We start from the raw sequence: 24,748 nt of genomic DNA on the forward strand, positions 1-24,748 counted from the left end.
ATTAGCGACTAATCGCTCCGATGCGAGAAAAAAATAACGAGCGAACAACTCGGAATGACCCCCTCAGTGCAGAACCGTTTGTACACACTTGGAAGGGATTAAATCACTAGTGTATCTATAATGGGTGAAAGTTGGGCAGTGCACATGGGTCTCTGGGTCCAGGGGGGACCACACCGCACACCCTGGACACAGTTAATTATACTTACCACTCCATCCGCCCGGTGCTGGCTACAGAGCTGCAAATATCACTGAGAAAATGGCCTCTGCTGCCATTTCCGGTGATTCACACATGTGCAATGTACCCGGAGACCTGAGCATGCACAGTAGACTCTGGCACAATGCCAGAGTCTACTGCACTGTTGGAGAGGATGCATTCTGAGTAACATTGAGGTTTCATTAGAGAAATTGTAAAGCATGTTAAGTATACAGCACAGGTTGCTAGGACACCAAATTTAAAAGTGACACATGTATACTGAAATTATTTTAGATGTCTACATAGTTTTGACCCACGGAGGGTATCCAATTAGCCGCTATAACGCAGTTTCACAACATTTTATTGAATTTACGCTATCCAATTAGCTGCAAAAAGTTATCTGTGAAAAGTCTCCATAGAGTTTATCGCAAAATTCTCTTCACCATCTCTGAGCAGATGAAAAGTAGTGCAAAATACCTATTTTAAAGGTACAAATATGGGGATTTGGTTCAGAACCCCTGGGACACCCCCTGAATTACTAATTGGGCACTTAGATGTTCTAATTATTTTTAATGGGCCATTTTTGGGGGTAAAAAAAAATAATGGAAATTGGGGTACAAGGTATAGGACAGGTATATTGGGGTGCTTTATGAGTGGGACAAGTCTTTTTAGACTTGCAGTGGGACAAGTCTTTTTAGACTTGCAGTGGGACAAGTCTTTTTAGACTTGCAGTTGGGAGTAATAAATCCGTTTTCACTTTTTTTTTTTAAAGTCCCCTAAAATGACACAAATATATAGTCATACTCATTTTTATGTACCCCAAATTTAATGAGCAATTATTTTGCTGAAAAAAATAGCTACATTTTTTTTTACGTTTTATGATAAACAGCCATTTGACCCAATTTAATTATACCAAATAGTTTTATTATGGCCACTTATAGGCTTCTATAATGTTTTCCTATATTTGTTTGGCTTTTTGGGTGGTACAGGCAGATTTCCAAATGTTCTCCTATATCTATCTCTGGTTTTGCCAGCTAGAAAATTATCGCGCAAATCCTGTTATCGCCATTTTGGAATACGATAGGTGTAAAAAATGGGAGCGCGCAATCTGCGATAAGCTGATTTTTCGGGGAGATAGGTTCGATAACTTTAGCTAATTGGATGCCCCCCATACTGCATAAATTCCAGTTTAATCTTAGATTAAAAACTATTACACATATTAGGATAGTAAATACATGTTATCTAACAGTTATCTGCATTCTGGACAACCATGCAGCCGTAACTGCAGTGCCTGGCAGAGGGGGTGGGGCTAAATGACGGGATTCACATAATTTAGCCCCACCCCCTGCCCGATGACCCGCAAATCACAGTATTTTCTCACAGCATTTTAAGGGGCGGGGCCTAATGATGTAACAGCCTGGCCCCGGAAGCACCCAGCAGCGTCTCCTCTCCGGGCTTCTCCTGAAGAGGAGACAGAAATAATAATGTAGTATTCCTCAAAAAGTGTGTTTCTGTGCGGAGATATGGGTTTAAAAAAAATATATATCTTTTCTGTCAGGTGACAAAATGTGGGCTCACTTAATTCACATATGCCTTAATAACGTTAACCTTACAATTCTGAAAATTTGAAGAAGACCCTAAGGTAAGCTGCATATTCATAGCTCTATATTGTGGATTCTTTCCCCAAGTGGAACATACAGTATATAAATCCTTACCATAAATAAATACAGAATTATTATTATTATTATTATTACTATTATTATTATTATTATTCTTAATAATAATAATAATAATAATAATAATAATAATAATAATGTGATGTAATCAATAGCAACCAATCTGATACTGCTATTTTCCTAGCAAAGCTTAAAAAAATGAAAGCTTCTAGTTGCTATGGTCTACAGCAGATTTTTTCTGCACAGTTTTCATATTTTATCTTCTAAATGTTTAATATTCTGTAAAAAGTAAAAAAATAAAAGAAAATGCACAATGTATAACATTACCTTCCAAGGAAGAATGCTATGTAAAAGGTCGAACTGTTCAGATTGACAAACTGAAAAAGAAACATTTTCAAAGTAAAGCTGTTCTCCCACTCTGATTCAGTACGTGGCTGTTCTGTGGGTAAAAACATGTGCAAAACTGTAGATTTTAAAAGCAATTTTTGAACTCTCAAGCACTGAACAAACAAATACACATACACACATATACACTACTGGTCAAAGTTTTAGAACACCAACACTTTTTTACTGAAATATACACAGTTTAATGTCTCAATTTACACAGGAATTAAAGAAATAACAAATAACCTGGAGCTAATTATTTGGACCTAAAATTAAATCATAGAAACACAAGTTTTCACTTATCAAAGTAGCCATCTTTTGCAAATATAACTGATGAACACACTTATGGCATTCTTTATATAACGGAAATCAAATGTTCTTCAAGAGGTTCTTGCCAATACTGTTGCAGAAGTTCCGAGAAGTTTGTAGGTTGCTTTGCTTTCACCATTCTGTCCAGTTCGTCCCAAAGCAGCTCAATAAGGTTTTAGTCTGGAGACTTTGCCGGCTATTCCATGGTTATGGAGCCTACCATCTTGTTCCTTGAAGGTATATCTGACATAGCCCAGAAGAATATTTTGGGTCATTATCCTACTATAGTATGAAGTCTTGACCATTCAGGTGTAGACTATTGGGTATTGCAAAATGCTGTGGTAGAATGCCCCTTTGGTTCAGAGTGCAAGTCACTTTGGGCAAGTAGCCGACTCAGTATGCAGCAAAAGAGCAATAGACCATCACTCTTCCTCCTCCATGTATGACAGTTGGTGTCACACACTGAGGAACTATACTTTTGCCTACTCAATGGCATATATAAACCATGTGTGATGTACCGAATATACAGCATCAAATCTTCTACTCTCCATTAGTCTACTGGCAGACTAGGCAAGCCTCTTTTTCCTGTTTTGGCTTTTTAACTACCACTCGACCTGTCGAGACCTGCAGTCTTCTTTTCGCAGCTGAAACTGAGACTTGCTTACTTTCACAAGTGTTTTGCTGTGCTTGAAGCTGTTGCCCTGTGAGCCACCTATAAAGCTGTTGCCACTCAGAAATTTGTCATCTGATTTAGTTGTGGATTTGGTTCTGCCAGACCAATTACTCTAGTTTAAATGTGCCTTTTGATGGTGTACTCAGTGACACCTTGGCTTTCTTTGCAAATCCTCTAAAGAAAATCCCTACACTTTTAAGGGTTACAATAGAAATATATTACTTCCTGCAGTTATTGTCCAAATAATGCTTCAGAGTGTGTAATAACAGTCCTTTCCAACACTTCTTTTATACAGACGTGGGGATGTAATAAAGTAATCAACAGCATTTGGTACACCTGTAGGAATTATTTGCATCAACTTCAGTGCAGAATTTACATCCATTCCTGCAGGACTTTTGTACATTACCTAGGTACCTTTGCTGGTTATTCACTGGTTTTGGATTGCTGGGGGTGTTCTAAAACTTTTCAATATACACTGCTCAAAAAAATAAAGGGAACACTAAAATAACACATCCTAGAATGAATGAAATATTCTTATTAAATACTTTGTTCTTTACATAGTTGAATATGCTGACAACAAAATCACACAAAAATTATTAATGGAAATCAAATGTATTAACCCATGGAGGTCTGGATTTGGAGTCACCCTCAAAATTAAAGTGGAAAAACACACTACATGCTGATCAAACTTTGATGTAATGTCCTTAAAACAAGTCAAAATGAGGCTCAGTAGTGTGTGTGGCCTCCATGTGCCTGTATGACCTCCCTACAATGCCTGGGCATGCTCCTGATGAGGTGGCGGTTGGTCTCCTGAGGGATCTCCTCCCAGACCTGGACTAAAGCATCCGCCAACTCCTGGACAGTCTGTGGTGCAACGTAGCGTTGGTGGATGGAGCGAGACATGATGTCCCAGATGTTCTCAATTGGATTCAGGTCTGGGGAACGGGCGGGCCAGTCCATAGCATCAATGCCTTCGTCTTGCAGGAACTGCTGACACACTCCAGCCACACGAGGTCTAGCATTGCCTTGCATTAGGAGGAACCCAGGGCCAACCGCACCAGCATATGGTCTCACAAGGGGTCTGAGGATCTCATCTCGGTACCTAATGGCAGTCAGGCTACCTCTGGCGAGCACATGGAGGGCTGTGCGGCCCCCCAAAGAAATGCCACCCCACACCATTACTGACCCACTGCCAAACCGGTCATGCTGGAGGATGTTGCAGGCAGCTGAACGTTCTCCTTGGCGTCTCCAGACTCTGTCACGTCTGTCACATGTGCGCAGTGAGAACCTGCTTTCATCTGTGAAGAGCACAGGGCGCCAGTGGCGAATTTGCCAATCTTGGTGTTCTCTGGCAAATGCCAAACGTCCTGCACGGTGTTGGGCTGTAAGCACAACCCCCACCTGTGGACGTCGGGCCCTCATACCACCCTCATGGAGTCTGTTTCTGATCATTTGAGTAGACACATGCACATTTGTGGCTTGCTGGAGGTCATTTTGCAGGGCTCTGGCAGTGCTCCTCCTGTTCCTCCTTGCACAAAGGCGGAGGTAGCGGTCCTGCTGCTGGGTTGTTGCCCTCCTACGGCCTCCTCCACGTCTCCTGATGTACTGGCCTGTCTCCTGGAAGCGCCTCCATGCTCTGGACACTACGCTGACAGACACAGCAAACCTTCTTGCCACAGCTCGCATTGATGTGCCATCCTGGATGAGCTGCACTACCTGAGCCACTTGTATGGGTTGTAGGGAGGTCATACAGGCACGTGGAGGCCACACACACTACTGAGCCTCATTTTGACTTGCTTTAAGGACATTACATCAAAGTTGGATTAGCCTGTAGTGTGTTTTTCCACTTTAATTTTGAGGGTGACTCCAAATCCAGACCTCCATGGGTTAATAAATTTGATTTCCATTGATAATTTTTGTGTGATTTTGTTGTCAGCACATTCAACTATGTAAAGAACAAAGTATTTAATAAGAATATTTCATTCATTCAGATCTAGGATGTGTTATTTTAGTGTTCCCTTTATTTTTTTGAGCAGTGTATAAAACTGTATATATAAATACATACACACACACACACACACACACACACACACACGCACATACATACACAGGGTGATTCAAAAGTCGCAGTACACCCTTATGTTTAAAAAACTTTGCAGGAAATGGGAAAACTGAATAAAAACCGGTATGGTTGAGGTGGGCTATCTTTTATTGTGTGTACTAAACATGGGTGCCGTCCTGAAATCGGCCATCTTGAATCTAAGTCAAACAACATCAGAATTTGCTGAAAAAATTATTGCAGCAAACAGATTTGAAATAGCAGTTATGGTTCAAAAGTTACAACCCTTTTTTTTTTTTTTTTTACAGGTAACTGAAGATGGCTTTGACAAAAGAGGGGAGAATTTAGGTCATTTTGACGTCTGGAGAACAAAGTTTCAGTGTCATAGCAGTAGCACTTCAGTATGACACGTCAGTAGCACTTTTTTTATCATCAATTATATTTTATTAAAAGTTTTGTTCCGTTAACCACGGAAAGGAGAAGAATACAGAAAAAAAGAGAGGGGGGAGAGGGTTGGGGAGCAGGGAAATGGGGTCAGACAACACATTACCAAATTAATTATACAAACATTGAATACACAAAATAAAAAAAACATAATATATGAAACATATAGGAAGAAGGCATATACAATAAAAGAGCAAAAACAGTCCACCTTATGAAAAAGAATACTAAAGCCAAAATACATAAAACTAATCTGTTTCAAGTAGACAAATTAGCTCCATTTCTCGATGTGGAGTATTCATGCCATCTGAACCATCTAACAGACCAATGGAGAAGTAGCTTTAAAAGATTAGGGTAAACCCAGGGTTTCCATCTGAAAGGCATGGTGAATATTTTGGATAATTGTTGGAAGCGTTGAGGGGGGAGGGATTTTTCCAATCTTGGGCTATCGCAGCTCTAGTGGCAATAAGTATGTGACCTAGGACATAGCGATCCGCGTTAGGCAGATCACTTGGGTAGACATGTAAAAGAGCTAGAGAAGGAGACGCACGGAGGGTGAAAAGTAAAACTTTGGATGCGAGGGCAGAAACATCCTTCCAAATCTGACGGATCGTCGGACAAGTCCAAAAAATGTGGTAGAGATCTCCCACCCCCGCACAGTCCTCCAACATAATTTGGAAACCGTAAGCCAGATTCTATGTAATTTGGCTGGTGTAAAATAAAGGCCATGTAATAACTTAAAATGCATCTCTATGTGGTTGTTACAGTTAGACATAGTATGGGTTGAGAGAGAAATCGACTCCCATTGTTGCTGAGCAAAGCAGCACAGCAGATCCGATTCCCATTTAAGGTGTGACTGTGATTTATGTACCAATTCAGCATCGTTCTCTACTGCATACCAAAAACGTATAGACCCCCTACAATTGCCAAAGAGGATCTTCGCAAGTATAGTAGGCGGTGGCAAAAGTATTGGTCCTGAGGACCGTATGGTACTAGTTATCCACTGGACGATACGATTGTATAAAATTAATTCAGTAGAGGGGAGGTTATATTGAAGTTGGAGCATATTAAACGGGGGAATTGTTGTACCATCGACAAATGCATTAACAGTAACAATACCACTGGATACCCACTTAGACATATTTAAAACCGGAATCATGCCAGAAAGAGCAGACAGGGATAGAGTGCGAGAAGGTAAAGAGATAGATTTAGAGGAAACCAAGATAGTATCCCACGCTTTAAGTGAGTCCAGAAAGGCACGTGGTGTGTGTTGTGTAAGGGGCCTCTGTTGAGTCGGGGTCCATAAAAGGTTTAGCAGGGGAATACGAGAATACAACTGTTTCTCCAGGTCTACCCATAACTTCCTACCCGCTGGCAAAGACCAATCTCATATTTGCGCCACCAGGCAAGCAAATTGGTATTTTCGTAGATCTGGAACTGCCAGACCTCCAAGATTTTTTGGTTTTGTTAAACGGCAGTAAGCAATGCGGCGGGGGGGGGGGTTTCTTCCGCCATATATACCGGAGTATGACTGAGTGAATTTGACCAAGGAACTTTTGGAGGATGATATAGGGGATCGAGCGAAAGAGATACATCAGTTTAGGCAATATAGACATTTTGTACGCTGCCAATCTGCCTAGCCACGATACTTCTAAGCCGACCCATCTTTTGAATAGAGGTTCTATTTGAGACAAGAGGGGATTGTAATTAAGCTCCATTACTTTAGACAATGAATTAGGGATGTTGATACCCAGGTATAAGATATGATCCGTCTTCCGGTTATATCTGTAAGACTGCCTAAGTTTAGATAGCTTATCAGTCTGCATATTAAATGGTAGCACTTCAGTTTTTGCAGTATTAAGTTTATAAAACGAGGAGGCACTGTAGCGATCAATAATCGCATGTAAGGCCAGTAGAGAGGTGTCAGGGTGTGTGACGAACAAGAGTATCTCCTCTGCCAAGAGACTGAGTTTATGGAGAAATGGCCTCCTCCCCTCTATGCATAATACATTCAGGAAGGTCAAAAACCCTTCTTGTGTTGTCAGTAGATTGTCTACCCCGTACAAAGCCTACCTGATCTGGATGGATAATGTGTGAGATGAAAGGGGATAATCTATTTGCTATAAGTTTAGAGAAGATCTTCAAGTCAGTGTTGAGGTATCGGCCTGTAATTCTGACATAGGGAGGGATCTTTCCCAGGTTTATGAATAGTGATAATACGTGCCTGCAGCATTTCCTCAGGCAGGGAACCACCATCAGTGGCATATTGATATAAAGAGGCGAGGACCGGTACCAGAGTAGGGGCAAATTTTCTGTAAAAAAAATTAATGAATCCATCCGGACCAGGAGCCTTCCCTATTGGTAGAGATTTAATGGCCGCTGTTATTTCTTCCTCTGACCAAGGAACATTAAGGGACTCTAGGTAATCTGATGACAACGTAGGCAAGTGAAGGGTCTCCAAAAAAGAAGCTATTAAAAGAGGGGTGGGTTGTGGAGTGCCAGGGTCAGAGTTCAGGTTATACAAGTATTGGTAGTAAGTAGCGAAAGCATCTGCTATGTCAGACAGATTCAAAAGTTTCTTCCCATTAGGCAGCTGAATGCACTTGATTCTATTCCTAACATGACGTAGTCTTAGCCTGTGGGCCAGGAATTTACCAGATTTATTACCTAAAATATAAAATTTCTGTTGGAGTTTGGTGTAAGCATGCTGCATACGGGTAAAGAATAATTTTTGGAGCTGATTCCTAATCGAGACTAGTTTACGTTTCAGAAGACGGGAGGGTCGAGATCTATTTAAAGACAACTTGAAGCAAGCGACATTCTAAATCCTCTTGCTGGCTTAAATACTGTCTCTTTAGTCTAGCCCCCATCTGGATAGCCACCCCACAAAGAACTGCCTTAAGCACACACCAATGGGTAGGGACGGATGTGTCAAGGGGGGCATTCGTAGCTAAATAAGTAGTCATGGCATCAAATAGGGCAGTAGAGGCGTCAGGAGAGGACACAATATAATCTGGTAGTCTACAAGGATGGGGAGGCATCTTAGAACTGTCATAATTCCAAGACCAAGTCACCGCTGCACGATCAGACTACACTACTGGGATAATAGTTGATCAAAATGTATGTTGTAAGGACAACTTATCTAACAAGATCAAATCTACACGGGAATACGAGTTGCGAGGGTGAGAAAAGAAGGTATAGTTTTTAACTGTAGGGGACTGTATGCGCCAAACATCGTAAAGATCAAATTCTGATAACAATCATCCCAAGGGGGCGTAGCCCTCCAGAGGGTCCCCCAGAAGACGCGGACCTATCTAACTTTTCATCCAGGACCATATTGAAGTGTTCCATAAAAACTACATGGTCTTTTTGAACCGTCTGTACGGTCTCAAATAAATTTACGCAGAAAGGGGAGCTGATTGGTATTCGGGGCATATAAAGAAACAATCGTAACAACTTTGTCGTTCAGTTTTTCCACTAAAATTAAGTACCGCCAATCTTTATCTGGTAATTGGGAGGTGAGCTCAAAATGGACCGTATTGTGAAATAGGATAGCAACTCCATGCCTTTTAAATGGGCCATTAGCATAATAGCCAGTGGGGTCTCGAGAGTTGAGAAGGCAGGAGGAGCAATAGATGAAAAGTGTGTCTCTTGGAGGCCAACAACTCTAGCTTTTTCTCTATGAAAAGTATCTAAGGCTTGGCGTCTTTTATTAGGGGAATTAAGGCCGTTTACATTCAGCGAGAAAAACTTAACCATCTGGGGTTCTGAAATGGAATAGTCTAACGTAATCAGACTCCCAAGAGAAGGAAAAGGACAAAAAGGGAATAGGAAAAATGTGAATAGTAGAATAAGATAGCATAGAAAAAGAAACAGAGAAGAGAAAAACTGAAATAGCCCTACAACGAGGACCACAGTGTTTGTTGCCTAAAAAAATGGCAACAAATCAAAAGCATTGTGGGCGTGGCCTCAATGGGTCCAACTCAAACAGTAATAATCAAAGAAATTGAAATGCATCCAGGTACGATTAAGACATAACATAATATAATATAATATACTGACCGTAACTGTATAATTATAACAGGGAGAAAATAGCGATTCACATTAAACCAAGGAGCAGAGTTCACCATAAAACAAAATAAAGCACGAACATGATGAGGTTTGCGAGCTGGAAACCGAAAGCAGAACCAGCTCACAAACCCAGTAGAGGTAGACATCTAGAACACAAACCTGCGGGCAATACAAACACACAGTTACTAGTAAACTAATGAAAACTACTAAAACAGGCTCCGATCTCACTACTCTGATGACAGCAATGACACCCCTAGTTAGAGGAGAAGTAGAAGGTCAAGAGCAGCAAGCAAATAAGTCTGTAGTTACAAAACCCACAGGTCCGTAAAGGATATCAAAGAATCAGCACAACTTCAGTTCGCTGGAAGCAGGGGAGATGCACGTGTCTTAGGCTGTGGAATCACAATGTCCCAGTCCACCAATAATTTAACTCCAGCTTCAAATGAAGATATTACGTACGAAGAAGAGTCGTACGTATCTGACTATAATCTTGACGGGGAAACCCCACCTGTATTGGATATCATTGTCTCATCGAGCAGCCTTAAGGATATCCTCTTTAACATAGAAGAAATGGACTCTCAAGAGGGTATCTCTGGAATAATTAGATGCATATCCACCTCTCGGCTTAGGCAAACGGTGAACTCTATCAACAAGCAAGTCTTGCTCTGTAGCTGATGGGAGAAGCTTCCGGAATAGTTTGGTGACATAGTCCATCAACTCAGACGGTGAAACGGAATCGGGAATGCCTCTAATCTTAAGATTGTTTCTCCTTGACCTGTCCTCAAGGTCCGCGATCTTTTCACGTATTGAGGACACCTCCGCTTGCAGCTCCGCATGAGAGGACAGGAGGTCATTATGTGACGCCACAGGTTCCTGCATGTTATCCTCCAGATGGTCGGTCCGACCAGCAATGCCAACAATGTCAGTCCTGAGTGTTTGGATGGAAGATTCTAGGCCTGACAAAACATCGGAACGGAATGCAGTGAACATTGTGAACATAGATTGAGTTGTTAGAGGAGCCTGTGGGTCCAAATCTAACACCAGAGTTGCAGGTGTAGTTGGAGAAGGGATTTGGATGGGGTAGAGGGAGTGAGGGAGTGCACCAGAGTCAAGTTAGAGGATTTCTGACTTGAATTGGAGACTTTAGGAAATCGTACAGGAGCAGGCAAACAGGGTTTTTTACCCCCTCTCTTCATTGGCATGTTTGAAGAAGCAAGGAAATCCCGTGAAGACGTGAAATCCGTAATATAGAAGCAAAGAGTTAGCGGTATGACGGTCAGTATTCGATGATCACTGCATGAGTGGAGAGAAATATCAACCCATCAGGGAAGGAGGGGTGCACTTATGCTATGAAGACCATCGTAGGAAGCAACAAGATGTAGCCAAGGCCGGAAGGAGAGTTGTACGCACTGATGAGCAGCAAACAGAACCAACCGCAGGACACTTTGGCAACGGAAGCTGGAACCACACTTGTAGAAAGCCTGGATAGAAATCTGCCAAATCCCCAGGGTTAAAGCTGATAAAGCTCTAGTCGCCGTACATGTTCTCCCAGCGAGGCCTCCAGCAAGCACCGCTCTGGGCCTCCGTAGCGCTGTAGCTCCCAGCCGGCAGTAGAGCGAAGCAGAAGGACAAGTCAATACTTCGGTGCCACGCCGCGGCTCCGAGAGGGATCCCCAGCTCTATCGTGGGTATGTTCTGCGCTGCGACTCTCCGCGTTCGACAGTGTGGTGCAAATCCAGAATTCAGGACCTCGTTCACAGATCAGGTGCAGGCCGCAGCCCGCTAAGACAGCAGTGCCGTCCTACGTCTCCGCAGCAGTATAGTTAGGGAGAGGTGTGGGCAGCAGCAGCCAAACCACTTACCCCCTGCCGACCACTCCTGTTGTGGAGAAACAATGGGGTCACAGTTATGACAGTTCTCCAAGCCCCCAGTCCCCACCAGAGTGCACAGGGTTAATGGAGGAAGGGGCAGCCCAGGTGAGCACAGCTACCTGATTAATACAGTGGGAAGGCGGGCTGGGAGCTTCCCAGCAGTAAGTGTAGCCTCTGGAGACTGGGAGGCAGCCACCTCCAAAGAGCCAGCAAAGTTCCCCAGCACGGAGGTACGGGGACCCGCACTTTCTGTCGCAGGTGATCAGAAGGGAGAGCCGCAGAGGGAGCCCCTGTGAAGAGAGCCATCACCGAGGCTCTCAGCGTAAGCGGCCGGCCAGGGAGCAGAGGACTGCAGGGAGGGCACAGGGAAGCGGACCATGGCCTCCGGGGGACACGCCGCGGGTGCGAGGCTGCCGGAAACCGCTCCTAATCCAGGCCCCGGCTTCAGTAAGGAGTACAGGCCACAATCTGCAAGGACGCTAGGAAGCATCCCCCGGCTCTGCGGACCAGAACACCCTAAAGGGAAAGGTACAGTGGGGCAGATATGGTGGGGCACCAGCGGGAAGGAGTGCTCAAGGGGGGTCAGGGAGAGGGGTTTAAGGAACGCCAGCCAGGATCTCTTTTCAGCCGCGTCCACCCTCGATGCCCGCCAGGCCACGCCCCCATCAGCAGCACTTTTTGGATGACCACTCCGTGACTTGTCAGCCACAGTCCCAGTTTCTCGGAATTTGGAAATTAGGCACCTGACAGTGTTATGTGAAATCGGATGTCTATCTGGGTGCCACTTGTTGAAATCTGCAGCTATGACACGGAAACTTCATTCTCCAGACATCGAAATGACCTCAATTCTCTCCTCTTTTGTCAAAGCCATCTTTAGTTACCTGCAACAAAAAAAGTGTTGTAACTTTTGAACAATAACTGCTATTTCAAATCTGTTTTAAATAAACTTTTCAGCAAATTCTGATGTTGTTTGATGTTACACGACCCCCTTTCCATTTGAAAAAGCTGACTTAGATTCAAGATGGCCGATTTCAAGATGGCGCCCATGTCTAGTACATACCCTAAAAGATAGTCAACCTCACCCATACCTTACTGGAGTATTGCGTTTTCCCATTTCCTGCAAAGTTTTTGAAACAAAAGGGTGTATTGCGACTTTTGAATCACCCTGTATACATATCTATATGTATATATACACACACACACATATACGCACACAAATACAAACACAGCTTACAGGTAGTCATAGATTAATGGCTTACAGAGAACGTACTCAGAATTAAAGAGAGCAGTATGAGGGCACATTAACTATGGGTCATGGATTTTTTTGATTTTATCACAGCATTCACTAACTACATGGATCATCTTTGTAAAGGAAGGCTTTTATTAATAACTTTTCTCCATTTCAAAAGTGAGTGGGGTTCTGGAATAACTTAACTGATAATAACTTTGTTGCTATAGCAACTGCTGCAACATGAGCAGCCAGGCCAGCAGTGTAACTGATGTACTGAACTTCCCTGTCACTTTTATAAATATGTTCCATATTTTTCTTTCAACAATCTGCTTTCCACTAATCCATTCTGTAAACTACAGAGAATCAAAATGTTATGTTATTGTTATTACAATTAACTTAACAGCCTTTTGACGAAGCAATTTTGTCATTTTTGGTGCATACTGTAGAATTACACTAAGTATTTAACTGTAATATTGAACTATAATATTGATATAACAAGGCCACATGTGCGTAGTGTCTTAAAAGGCAGTGAAGACCTAACCACTTATTTTACGTGATTGTCCTCTGACAGACAGCAATGAGAGATAATAGGATTTTGGTACTTACCAGGTAAATCCTTTTCTTTGAATCCATAAGGGACACTGGAGTACTCTTGGGATATGGACGGTTCCACAGGAACTAGGCACTGAATAAATTAAAATTTGAGACTACTCCTCCCCTCCATATCCCAGAGTACCTCAGTGTTTTTTTACTGAGCCGAACAGGAGCTATAGAGGTTGACAATGGAGAAATACATATAACAAAAACGGACAACAATAAAGTTGACACATAACGATACTGACAACTAACAGTTGACACCAACCCGATAGAATTACTAATTTGAAACAGTCGGTAAGAGTGTGTTACCATAAGATTTTCTGAACCTACCACAACCAGGTAAAACTGCTCTGGGTGGGCGGCCAGTGCCCCCTATGGATTCAAAGAAAAGGATTTACCTGGTAAGTACCAAAATCCTATTTTCTTTTTCATCCGCTAGGGGTCACTGGATTACTCTTGGGACGTACCAAAGTTTCCCCCGTGGGCGGGAGAGCTGTTTGGCACCTGTAACACTAGACGGCCAAAGCTAGATGCTGATGCCGCAAAAGTATCAAACTTGTAAAAGCGCACAAACGTGTGCACTGAAGACCATGTAGCCGCACGGCAAAGCTGTGTCGTAGAAGCTCCATGACCAGCTGCCCATGACGTTTCTACAGAACGTGTGGAATGAGCTGTTACTAATGTAGGAGGCTGTAACCTAGCATGAAGGTAAGCCTGACGTATAGTCAGTTTTATCCATCTAGATAAGGTCTGCTTAGAAGCTGGCCAACCCAACTTGGCCGCATCATAGAGGATAAACAACGTATCCGTCTTACGAACTGTAGACGTTCGGGATACATAAACGCGTAATGCGCGTACCACATCCAAGGTTCCAGAATCTCCTGTTAACACAGGAACTACTATTGGTTGATTGATGTGGGAAGAGGACACTACTTTTGGTAGGAAAGCGGGATTCGTCCGAAGTTACGCTCTGTCATCATGAAACACTAAATACGGTGGCTTGCATGACAAGGCACCCAAATCTGAAACACGCCTTGCCGAAGCCAAGGCTAGGAGAAAAATTGTTTTCCAAGTGAGAAACTTAATATCCACTTGTTGTAAGGGTTCAAAATAAAAAGACTGTAAGAAATCTAAAACCAGATTCAAGTCCCATGGCGCAGTAGGTGGAGTGAATGGAGGCTGTACTCTGAGGACACCCTGCATAAAGGTGTGTACCGGCGGCAATAGAGCCAATCTTCTTTGAAAATAAATTGACAACGCAGATATCTGCACTTTTAGTGTGGATAAACGCAGACCTCCATCTAACCCCATCTGTAGCAATAACAAAAGACGGGATAACTTGAAAGACGATGTCGGAAACTTCCGAGCTTCACACCAACCTATATAGGCACGCCAAATTCTGTAATAATGAGCTGCCGTAACCGGCTTCCTAGCTCGTAACATGGTTGGTATAACTGATTCTGGAATGCCCTCTCTTCTTAAGAGGGCGGTCTCAACAGCCACCCCGTCAAACGCAGCCGCGCTAAATCGGGGTAAAGGAACGGACCCTGTTGTAACAGGTCCGGACGTAGTGGGAGCGGCCAAGGATCGTCTGCGAGTAGACCGCGGAGATCCGAAAACCAAGCTCTCTGAGGCCAATGAGGCGCCACTAATATGACTGTGACGGACTCTCTTTTGATCCGTTTTAGCAATAGAGGGAGCAGCGGAAACGGTGGAAACAGATACACGAGACTGTATGGCCACGTGATTGTGAGAGCATCCACCGCCACTGCCTTTGGATCTCTCGTTCTGGACACGTACTGGGACGTTTGATGATTGTGGCGAGATGCCATCAGGTCCACCTGCGGGTAACCCCACTTCTAGACCAACATGTGAAACACTTCTGGATTTAATGACCATTCTCCTGGATGAAAATCCGACGGCTGAGAATCCGCCTCCCAGTTGTCCGCTCCCGGAATGAATACTGCTGACAATATCACTTGGTGATATTCGACCCAATTGAGGATTCAAGCTACTTCCCGCATTGCCATGCGGCTTTTCGTTCCTCCTTGTTTGTTGATGTATGCGACCGCCGTCGCATTGTCTGACTGCACCTGAACAGCCTGAGCCTGCAGCATGTGCACTGCTTGTCGTAACGCATTGTAAATTGCCCAGAGTTCCAGGACATTTATAGACAGCAATCTTCCGTGATCCGCCCAGAGACCCTGGAGCTGATAATTTTGAACTACTGCTCCCCAACCTCTGAGACTCGCTTCCGCCGTGAGAATTATCCAATTCCAGGCGCCGAACCGTTTCCCTGCGGTTAGATTCTGTACTTTGAGCCACCAGAGTAGAGACACTCTGGCCCTTGGAGAAAACCTCACCCTGTGGTGAATCTGCAGATGCGAGCCCGACCACTGTGTGAGCACATCCAGTTGAAAAGGACGTGAGTGAAATCTTCCGAACTGAAGCGCTTCGAAAGCCGCCACCATTGTGCCTAAGATGCGAATGCACAAATGAACCGAGACTGTGCGTGGCTTGAGCACTAATTGTACCAGATGACGAATGACCTGTACTTTCTGTTCAGGTAGGCAAATTCTTTGATTTACCGTATCGAGAACCATACCTAGGAATTGAATTCGTTGAGACGGAATTAGATGTGATTTTTTGAAGTTGACAATCCAACCGTGGTGAACCAGTACATTGTATGTCAGCAATGCCTGTTGAAGGAGGATTTGTTGAGACGGGGCTTTGATGAGTAAATCGTCCAAGTACGGAACTATTATCACTCCTAGGGAACTGAGATGAGCTATCATCACAGACATCACTTTGGTGAATACCCGAGGCGCTGACGAGAGGCCAAACGGTAGAGCCTGAAACTGGTAATGGTTCTGTCGTATTGCAAACCGCAAGAACCTTTGATGAGGTGGCCAAATCGGAATGTGTAAGTACGCATCCTTGAGATCCAGCGCAATCATGAATTCCTGTGGCTCTAGGCCTGCAATTACTGACCGCAGAGATTCCATCTTGAATCTGTAGTAAGTGACGTACTGATTGAGGCCCTTTAAGTTCAATATTGGTCTGACCGAGCCATCCGGCTTTGGTACCACAAACAGACTGGAATAATAACCCTGACCCTGTTGGTGTACAGGGACCGGAATCAAAACTGCTGCATCCAGCAGAGACTGAATGGCAGTTTGCAGAATCGCCTTCTTGTCGTCCGACACAGGTAGTCCTGTCCTGAAAAACCGCATTGGCGGGAGACAGTCGAACTCTATTTTGTAACCTGTTAAAACTAAATTGCGGATCCACCCATCTGTGGAAGTCTGAAGCCACGCCAACTGGAATGACTGAAGGCGTGCTCCCACAATAGGAGATCCGAGATGGGCTGGGAGCCCGTCATGCCACTGGCTTGCCGGTGACTTTAGTTTCCTGACGAGTGGTATTGGTTTGTTGGAAACCACGTCCCCGACCTCGTCTACCAGGTGTGGCCGTTCCCCTGCCACGCCCGCGAAAGGACTGAGGTCTAAAGGATTTGAATGCCGGTCCAGAATACCTCTTTCTAGGTACTGTTGGAGGTAATGGTAAGAAAACCGACTTTCCTCCCGTGGCCTCAGAAATCCATTTGTCCAATTCAGGACCAAATAACTTCTCGCCCTCGTAAGGTAACGTTTCTATACCTTTTTTGACCTCTGCTTCCGCTTGCCAAGAACGTAGCCAGAGCGCTCGTCGTGCTGTAACTAGTAATGATGAAAGGCGAGAAGTGAGCTGACAGACGTCAGTAGAAGCTGTACATAGATAGTCAGTAGCTTCCCAGATTTGATCAGCGAGAAGTATAAGGTGATCATCAGTTAAGGCAGACCTGAGTTCTGTTATCCATACCATTAGCGCCTTAGTTACCCAAATGCCACTCAACCCATGTCTAAGCAGCACTCCTGCTGCTGTATACATGGACTTTAGCATAGCTTCTATTTTACGGTCCGAAGGGTCCTTAAGTGTAGTAGCAGCTGATACTGGTATGGTTAATTTCTTTGTAAGTTTAGACACAGATGAATCCACCAGCGGCGGATTCTCCCATGTAGCTATTACTGAGTCTGGAAACGGATAACTAGACCTAAATCTGTGAGGTATAGAAAACCGTTTATCCGGATTCTTTCTTGTTTCTAGTAACATTTTATTAAGAGATTCCGAAACAGGAAAACACATTGGAGTTCTCTGTCGTTTAGTAAAGACGACCTCATCATTTGTCAGAGGCTCCTCAGTTTCTGTAAACTTCAGAGACTGACGCACCGCTCTGATGAGATTATCAATGCCTGGGCTGTCAAAATCGTCACTATCTGACTGCTGGTCTACTTCGCCCTCCTCATCCTCATCTTGTACAGTGAGGTTTGGCGTAGAATCGTCAGAAAGTAACATAGCAGAAACCGGTAATTTATAAGAGAAATTAAACTTATCCCCCTTAACCAAAGAGGATTTAGACTTTTGGTAAGGCTGAGACCCCTCCGGTAGTTCTAGCGGTCTCACCCTAGACTCAGATCTTGCCGCCTCTCAATCCTGCCGAGAGGCAGCCAATTCTGATTGCAATCCAGCTAGGACATCTGCTAACATAGCCCATGGCGGGTCCGGGGTTGAAATTGGATTTGAAACCGGAGCAGAAATTGTATTTGTTTCTGAATTACCAAAACATACTTTACATGTGGTAGATCTTTGCTGGTGTCTTACTCATTATGCAGACAGACAATACAAAATACAAAGATAGACAACTTGCGCGACTCAGTAAATAGCACTAAGGTGTCTCTAAAATATATATATCTGGCCAAGTGCAGTGCACGCCAGCAATATGCCTGATCCCAAATTCCCCCTAACACCCCTGCGCCTTCAATGGTGGAGAGATGTAATACAGGAAATTCTGGAAATACATCACGAAAAACAGGAAGCATGGTTAATATGTACCCATGCTCATAGTATAACACAAAGTGCTGACTTATAATATGTCAGCAGATTTAATAAACCTCTTATATTGCATTAACCCTGCACATATAATTTGTTCCTGTTTAACAAAGGCTTAAAAGCCTATTTATGCATCGCTGCCTGAACATGCTTTCACCCCTGCGGGTAACATCAGACCTGTATATAATATAGAACCCTGAATATAGTAACATCAGACCTGTATGCTTATTATTAGTGTGCCTCCCCCCCCCATGCTCCGTGTACCGCCTCACTATACACGGAGGCCGGCTATGATGAGAGGGAGCTGGAAGCGGCATCGGAGCAGGGGAGCGTGCCGCATAGAGCCGTGGAGCGGCCTATGCATAATCAACTGGCCGGCGTGGCTCATAGCGGCGGGAGAGGCAGCATAACAGCGGTGCTGGAAGCGGCGGCGGCGGGCGGCTGTAGGCAGCGGCGGGCGGCACACGCACACACAGTATCCCATCCAGCGGGGCTTCTTCTGTAAGCTCCGTCAGCCTTTTCTGCAGGTGTTCTGCACGTGGTGGTGAGGGAGCTCTTTCCGAGAGGCCCGACACCCACAGCTGCTTCAGCAGCTTCCACTATCCCGGACCCTCGCCTTTCTGGAAGGGGGGAAGGGATGTGGCCTTGAAAATTCAATAATTGTGGACTAACTCCACAAGCCTTGTTGCTCGGTGAGCACCGAAAAAACACTGAGGTACTCTGGGATATGGAGGGGAGGAGTAGTCTCAAAATTTAATTTATTCAGTGCCTAGTTCCTGTGGAACCGTCCATATCCCAAGAGTACTCCAGTGACCCCTAGTGGATGAAAAAGAAACATATTTTTCCCTGAACACCTATGCTGCATCCTCACAGGATCACAGGATCAGTACGGGAAGCCGGTGGGTGGGATCCAGTCATTCAAAATACCGACGTCGGGATCACGATTGTGCAGAAGTCGACAGGGGTGAGTAAGGGGTGCTATACCCTCTCCCCTACCCCCTATCCGCTGCCTAACCAACCCCTTAGTGCCTAATCCTATACTTCCTCCCCGTCAGTGCCTATGCCTAACCCCCCGTAACATCTGCCTAAACTTAAACCTCCCGGGTCGCAGCCTAAGCCTAACCCTAACCCTAGGAGGGGGTTACCTAAACCTAACCCCCCCCCCCTCCCCGCACCCTAACCCTCCTGAGGCGCTGCCTAACCCTTCCCCCGCAGCCTAAACCTAACCCCCTGCCGCGGCTTATCTCCTCAGCGGCGCGGTGTGGGGACATTTGGCATCCCGGCTGTCGGGATACCGACGCCAGGATGTCTACCTATTCAGGATGCTGGTGTTGGCATTACAAATAGTGTCGGGATTCCGGCATCGGTAATCTGACTGCCGGGATCCCGACAGGCGGGATCCTGACTGCATCACATTCTCACAGCATGCAAGTAAGGCAGATGGTGGGTTCAGAGCATGCCCAGTTGGTAATGGCTAACCCATGAACGGGTATATACTTCAATTAGTCCATTACCTTTATTTCAGCACTAGTCATCAATTAATATCGGCTAAATATATATATTTTTTTATTTAGCATCTAACAATAGAAGTACAAATCTTTTTATGGAAATGGCATATTGTAAATAACATGTTAATTAAATATCAGAAACTTCAAAATGATTAAATAAATTATAATTCTTACCGAGGTTAGTGAGAAGAATAGCAACTTTTTCATAGAGCTGCAAAATAGGAAAATAAAAACACTTTTCTGTCAATGTGGCTTCATTTCTCACAGCCCACAAAAAAAGCACTCATGTTTAAATTTGTCTAAGGTTTGACTATCCGTAAGATTAAACTTTTATATCATTCCAGATGTCTACAGTATAACGTCACTTCAGTGCAACGGAACATTCACTTCAGTCTACAGAACAAAGAAACTATTGCATAAATAAAATCACTGCTTACCACATTCAGAAGCATTATGATGCAAAAGTTGATGCACACCGCAGTCCCTGTGGTAGCAACCTGAGAATTATTCCTGATTAAGGCCCATTTAAAGGCAGCAAATGTACTGACAGTAACAACACGATATATAACAATGCCAAAAACAGCAGCAATGACCACACAAATCTGAGGGGAAAAAAAAAAAAGATAGATATCAGAACTGGAATCATGCTGCACTTACAGGTATTGCATCTCATTAGTCTGCAAGTATAAAACTGTCCTGTTGTTTTAAAAGGTTTCTCCATATCTTAATGTCACACAGACCTGGTACAACATTGTGCTTAACCATCTGTAACAGTTGCCATAGTGAAAATTTACAGTGAAGGAACCTAGTGCTAAAGAACTTCCTTTGTGAGGGAAAAACATTATCATTTACAGCCACAAAATGAAGGAACTTTGACTTTGAAGCTCCCATGGTGACACCAAGCAGTAAAGAGAAAAGCGCTAAATTCTACAAATCTGGTGCATCACTAGCCTAATCCCCGGAGGAAACTGTAATAAGAGAACTAGAGGCAAACTGTCTTGAGTTAAAATCAAAATTACTCCTAAAAGGGTTATCAGAGAAATCATCAGGCTGAAATAAAGGGGGTAATTCCACGTTGTTCGCAGCAGGAATTTTGTTAGCAGTTGGGCAAAACCATGTGCACTGCAGGGGAGGCAGATATAACATGTGCACTAAAGAGTTAGATTTGGGTGTGGTGTGTTCAATCTGCAATCTAATTTGCAGTGTAAAAATAAAGTAGCCAGTATTTACCCTGCACAGAAATAAAATAACCCACCTAAATCTAACTCTTTCTGCACATGTTATATCTGCCTCCCCTGCAGTGCACATGGTTTTGCCCAACTGCTAACAAAATTCCTGCTGCGATCAACTTGGAATTACCCCCAAAGTTCCTAAAACTGTGTGACCCACAGAAGCATGACTCAGTGATAAGGTTCAACCAGTATATCTTATGACATTGTTAGATTTAAGAACGAACGTGCCTCATCAATTTGTAATATGCAAAGATTCCTGAGAATTAAATATTATGTAGTGCTGATACTACAGAGCTTAAATCACTGTATATAATATATGTACTTTGGGATACATAAAGGAGTCTGCATTAGCCGTAATTAAAATGCTGTGAGTAGCAATGGAATATAATAAATTGTTCAATGCCCCACAAAAATAAAACATAATTATTACACTGCCACAAAATAAATTTCTGCCTTCAGCTATAAACACTAGAGGTGATAGAGAAGAGTTGATCCCAACTTCCCAAAGCTAAGGGACACCAATGGGACCATACTTATTTATGTGAATCATCAGCAGCTAAGTCATCAAATACTGTAACGCAACTGTCTGGCTTTGATCAATCACAAATCCATATTTGAATATTCTACTATACTACAAATGACTTCAGCTACTGAATATTTTCTTTAGCAAAGTTTTTGAATAATGATGATAGTGACAACAGACTTGGACCATTAGTGATACACATGTATGTGATACATCTCACATGTCAAGACAACCCCAATGCAATGACAATAAACACATGAGGCTTAATCCAATTAACTCACCTCTACACACGAGCTGGGAAAGCTGATGTTGCCTCCTGTGGGGCCGCAAACAAAAATGTGCAAATCCAGCAGTACCGTAAGTGCAGCATATAGCCATATTTACTTACTTTTGGTGAGACTCTGTGGTGTCTTATCAGTATTTAAGTTAAGCAATTATTACATCAAGAAATCTATATAAAGTTTCAAAATGATACAGATAACTCTAAATCAGGGGTAGCCAACCCTAGTTCTCAAGAGCTACCAACAGTTAACGTTTTCTAGGTCTCGCAGAATCACAAGTTAAGTAATTAGCTCCTTCTGTAGATCTTTTAAAATGTGTAAGTTAGTAATGACTGCACCTGTGCACCTGCTAGGTGAGCTGGAAAACATGAACTGCCAAATCTGAAGTGTGTAATGTAAAACACATATATTAGCACAAAAGCACGTTTTGTATGGACACACATGGATTTACCAGCCAGTTTGGCATATAGTGGGTGTATGTAAAGGTTTGCACCTGCTGATGGCATGAGCTGGATGGATCATGGGGCGTTCAATGCAGAAAGCAGACAGTTTTTATTATCTAGATTTTTTATTAAATGAGAACCAAGAGCATTTAGACATACCTCCCAACATGACCCTCTCCAGGAGGGACACAATGCTTTGCTCCTGGACTTTTCTCTCAATTTATGATTGATGACACCGTTTTGAACAGGTTAATGGATAAGACAGGTGTTTCACCACAAGTGATGGCAATCATACATTAAGAGGGAAGTCCAGGAGCACAGCGTTCTGTCCCTCCTGGAGAGGGTCATGTTGGGAGGTATGATTTAGGAGCCATATGTGTCAACGGTGTTCATTAGTTTTGTATAGAAACATATTTATTTCACCATGGCGCTCAAACAGAGATAAAGCCATGAAACAAATCACAGATTACAAGTTTGTGATGATGAAAGCTTTTGTTGACTAATCTAGTGTATAGGTGTAGATGTCTACTTTCATATCTCATGTAGTTAATACAGGTTGAGTATCCCTTATCCAAAATGCTAGGGACCAGAGATATTTTGGATAGCGGATTTTTCCGTATTTTGGAATAATTGCATACCATAATGAGATATCATGGTGATGGGATCTAAGTCTAAGCACAGAATGCATTTATGTTACATATACACCTTATACACACAGCCTGAAAGTAATTTTAGCCAATATTTTTTTATAACTTTGTGCATTAAACAAAGTGTGTCTACATTCACACAATTCATTTATGTTTCATATACACCTTATATACACAGCCTGAAGGTCATTTAATACAATATTATTAATAACTTTGTGTATTAAACAAAGTTTGTGTACATTGAGCCATCAAAAAACAAAGGTTTCACTATCTCGCTCTCACTCAAAAAAGTCTGTATTTCTGAATATTCCGTATTTCGGAATATTTGGATATGGGATACTCAACCTGTATATAAACTATGGATTCAAGGTTTCACACAGGAAATACCATTAATTCTCTTTGACATAAGTTCTCAAACTCGGTCCTCAGGACCCCACATAGTGCATGTTTTGCAGGTAACCCAGCAGGTGCACAGGTGTATTAATTGCTCACTGACACATTTTAAAAGGTCTGCAGGTAATTATTTCACTTGTGATTCTGTGAGGAGACCTGCAAAACATGCACTGTGTGGGGTCCTCAGGACCGAGTTTGAGAACCTGTGCTCTATGACATAGGTCTACAACATACTTGCCTACCTGACCCTCTCCATGAGGGAAAAAATGCTCTGTTCCTGGACTTTCCTGGTAATGTATGATTGCCATCACCTGAAGTGAAAGACCTTTCTTATCAATTACCTAGCTCCCCACAGGTGATGGCAATCATACATTACCAGGAAAGCCCAGGAACAGAGCATTTTCTCCCTCATGGAGAGGGTCAGGTAGGCAAGTATGGTCTACAAACTCTGTCCTCATTACCCCACACAGTGCATGTTTTGCAGGTAACCCAGCTGGTGCACAGATGTATTAATTACTCACAGACATTTTTAAAGGTCCGCAGGTGGAGTTAATTATTTCACTTGTAATTCTGTGAGGAGACCTGCAAAACATGCAATGTGTGGGGTAATGAGGACCGAGTTTGCAGACCTATGCTTTATGTAAAACCTAGGATAGACTGGAGCCCTATTCCAAAACTTGTGCACTTATTATGGAACATAAAATAGAAATGTAATAATCTACAGTTTTTCCATAATAACCAAAAATGACAAACCATAAAAAATATTCCAGAAGCAGATACCACAAGTCTGCTGCATTTGTCTGCAAATGCTTGGTAAGGCTCCGGCTTTCCTGATATTGGGTTTAGCCGTTCTTTTTTTGAGTATTTGGCTTCAAATTGTGGACGGATTTCTTCCTGAATTTGAAAAAAAATAATAATAATAATTTTTTAGTTTTCACAGGGTCAAATCTTTTTTTTTACATTTCAGAAAAAAATAGTAATAAATATAAGATGCACCATCCAATCACACTGGGTGATCATCGCCCATCTGCGTAACCTTCAGGTTACTCAGATTTCAGTTTCAGGTTCGCAGCCAAGGTCAGTAAATCTGTGTCGCCAGAAGCAAACACTGACCTAAGGACTCCTACAAAACGGAGGCGACGCGCCTCCGTTTTGAGGAATGGACCAGGTTGCCGTACCCTCCCCGCCAACAAACGCCCTCAGCCTGTCAATCTGGCTTGGGCTTAGGGGACACTGAGTGCAAGGACGCAGAGTACGCAAGAGGTGGTTCTGAGAAGCTGGTGGTGG

At 43.3% G+C, this 24,748-nt stretch overlaps 1 protein-coding gene and 1 long non-coding RNA gene across 3 annotated transcripts in view; one reads left to right on the forward strand and one right to left on the reverse strand.

Moving 5' to 3' along the window:
• LOC134932954 (uncharacterized) overlaps positions 1–20,545 on the forward strand; it is a 115,217-nt gene extending 94,672 nt beyond the window's left edge. The window contains exons 2-3 of the long non-coding RNA XR_010179542.1: positions 5,603–5,704; positions 20,287–20,545. This is a non-coding gene — a long non-coding RNA (uncharacterized LOC134932954). The remainder of the gene's footprint in view (positions 1–5,602; positions 5,705–20,286) is intronic.
• ANO4 (anoctamin 4) overlaps positions 1–24,748 on the reverse strand; it is a 416,268-nt gene that overhangs the window by 129,080 nt on the left and 262,440 nt on the right. For both annotated transcript variants that reach the window (XM_063927829.1, XM_063927830.1), the window contains 4 exons: positions 24,215–24,355; positions 20,380–20,544; positions 20,117–20,153; positions 2,197–2,308 (listed from right to left, as the gene is read on the reverse strand). In XM_063927829.1, the coding sequence (XP_063783899.1) occupies positions 2,197–2,308; positions 20,117–20,153; positions 20,380–20,544; positions 24,215–24,355 (455 nt within the window). The remainder of the gene's footprint in view (positions 1–2,196; positions 2,309–20,116; positions 20,154–20,379; positions 20,545–24,214; positions 24,356–24,748) is intronic.

Source organism: Pseudophryne corroboree, chromosome 6 (assembly GCF_028390025.1).
Source record: "Pseudophryne corroboree isolate aPseCor3 chromosome 6, aPseCor3.hap2, whole genome shotgun sequence".
In the NCBI taxonomy this organism is placed as follows: domain Eukaryota; kingdom Metazoa; phylum Chordata; class Amphibia; order Anura; family Myobatrachidae; genus Pseudophryne; species Pseudophryne corroboree.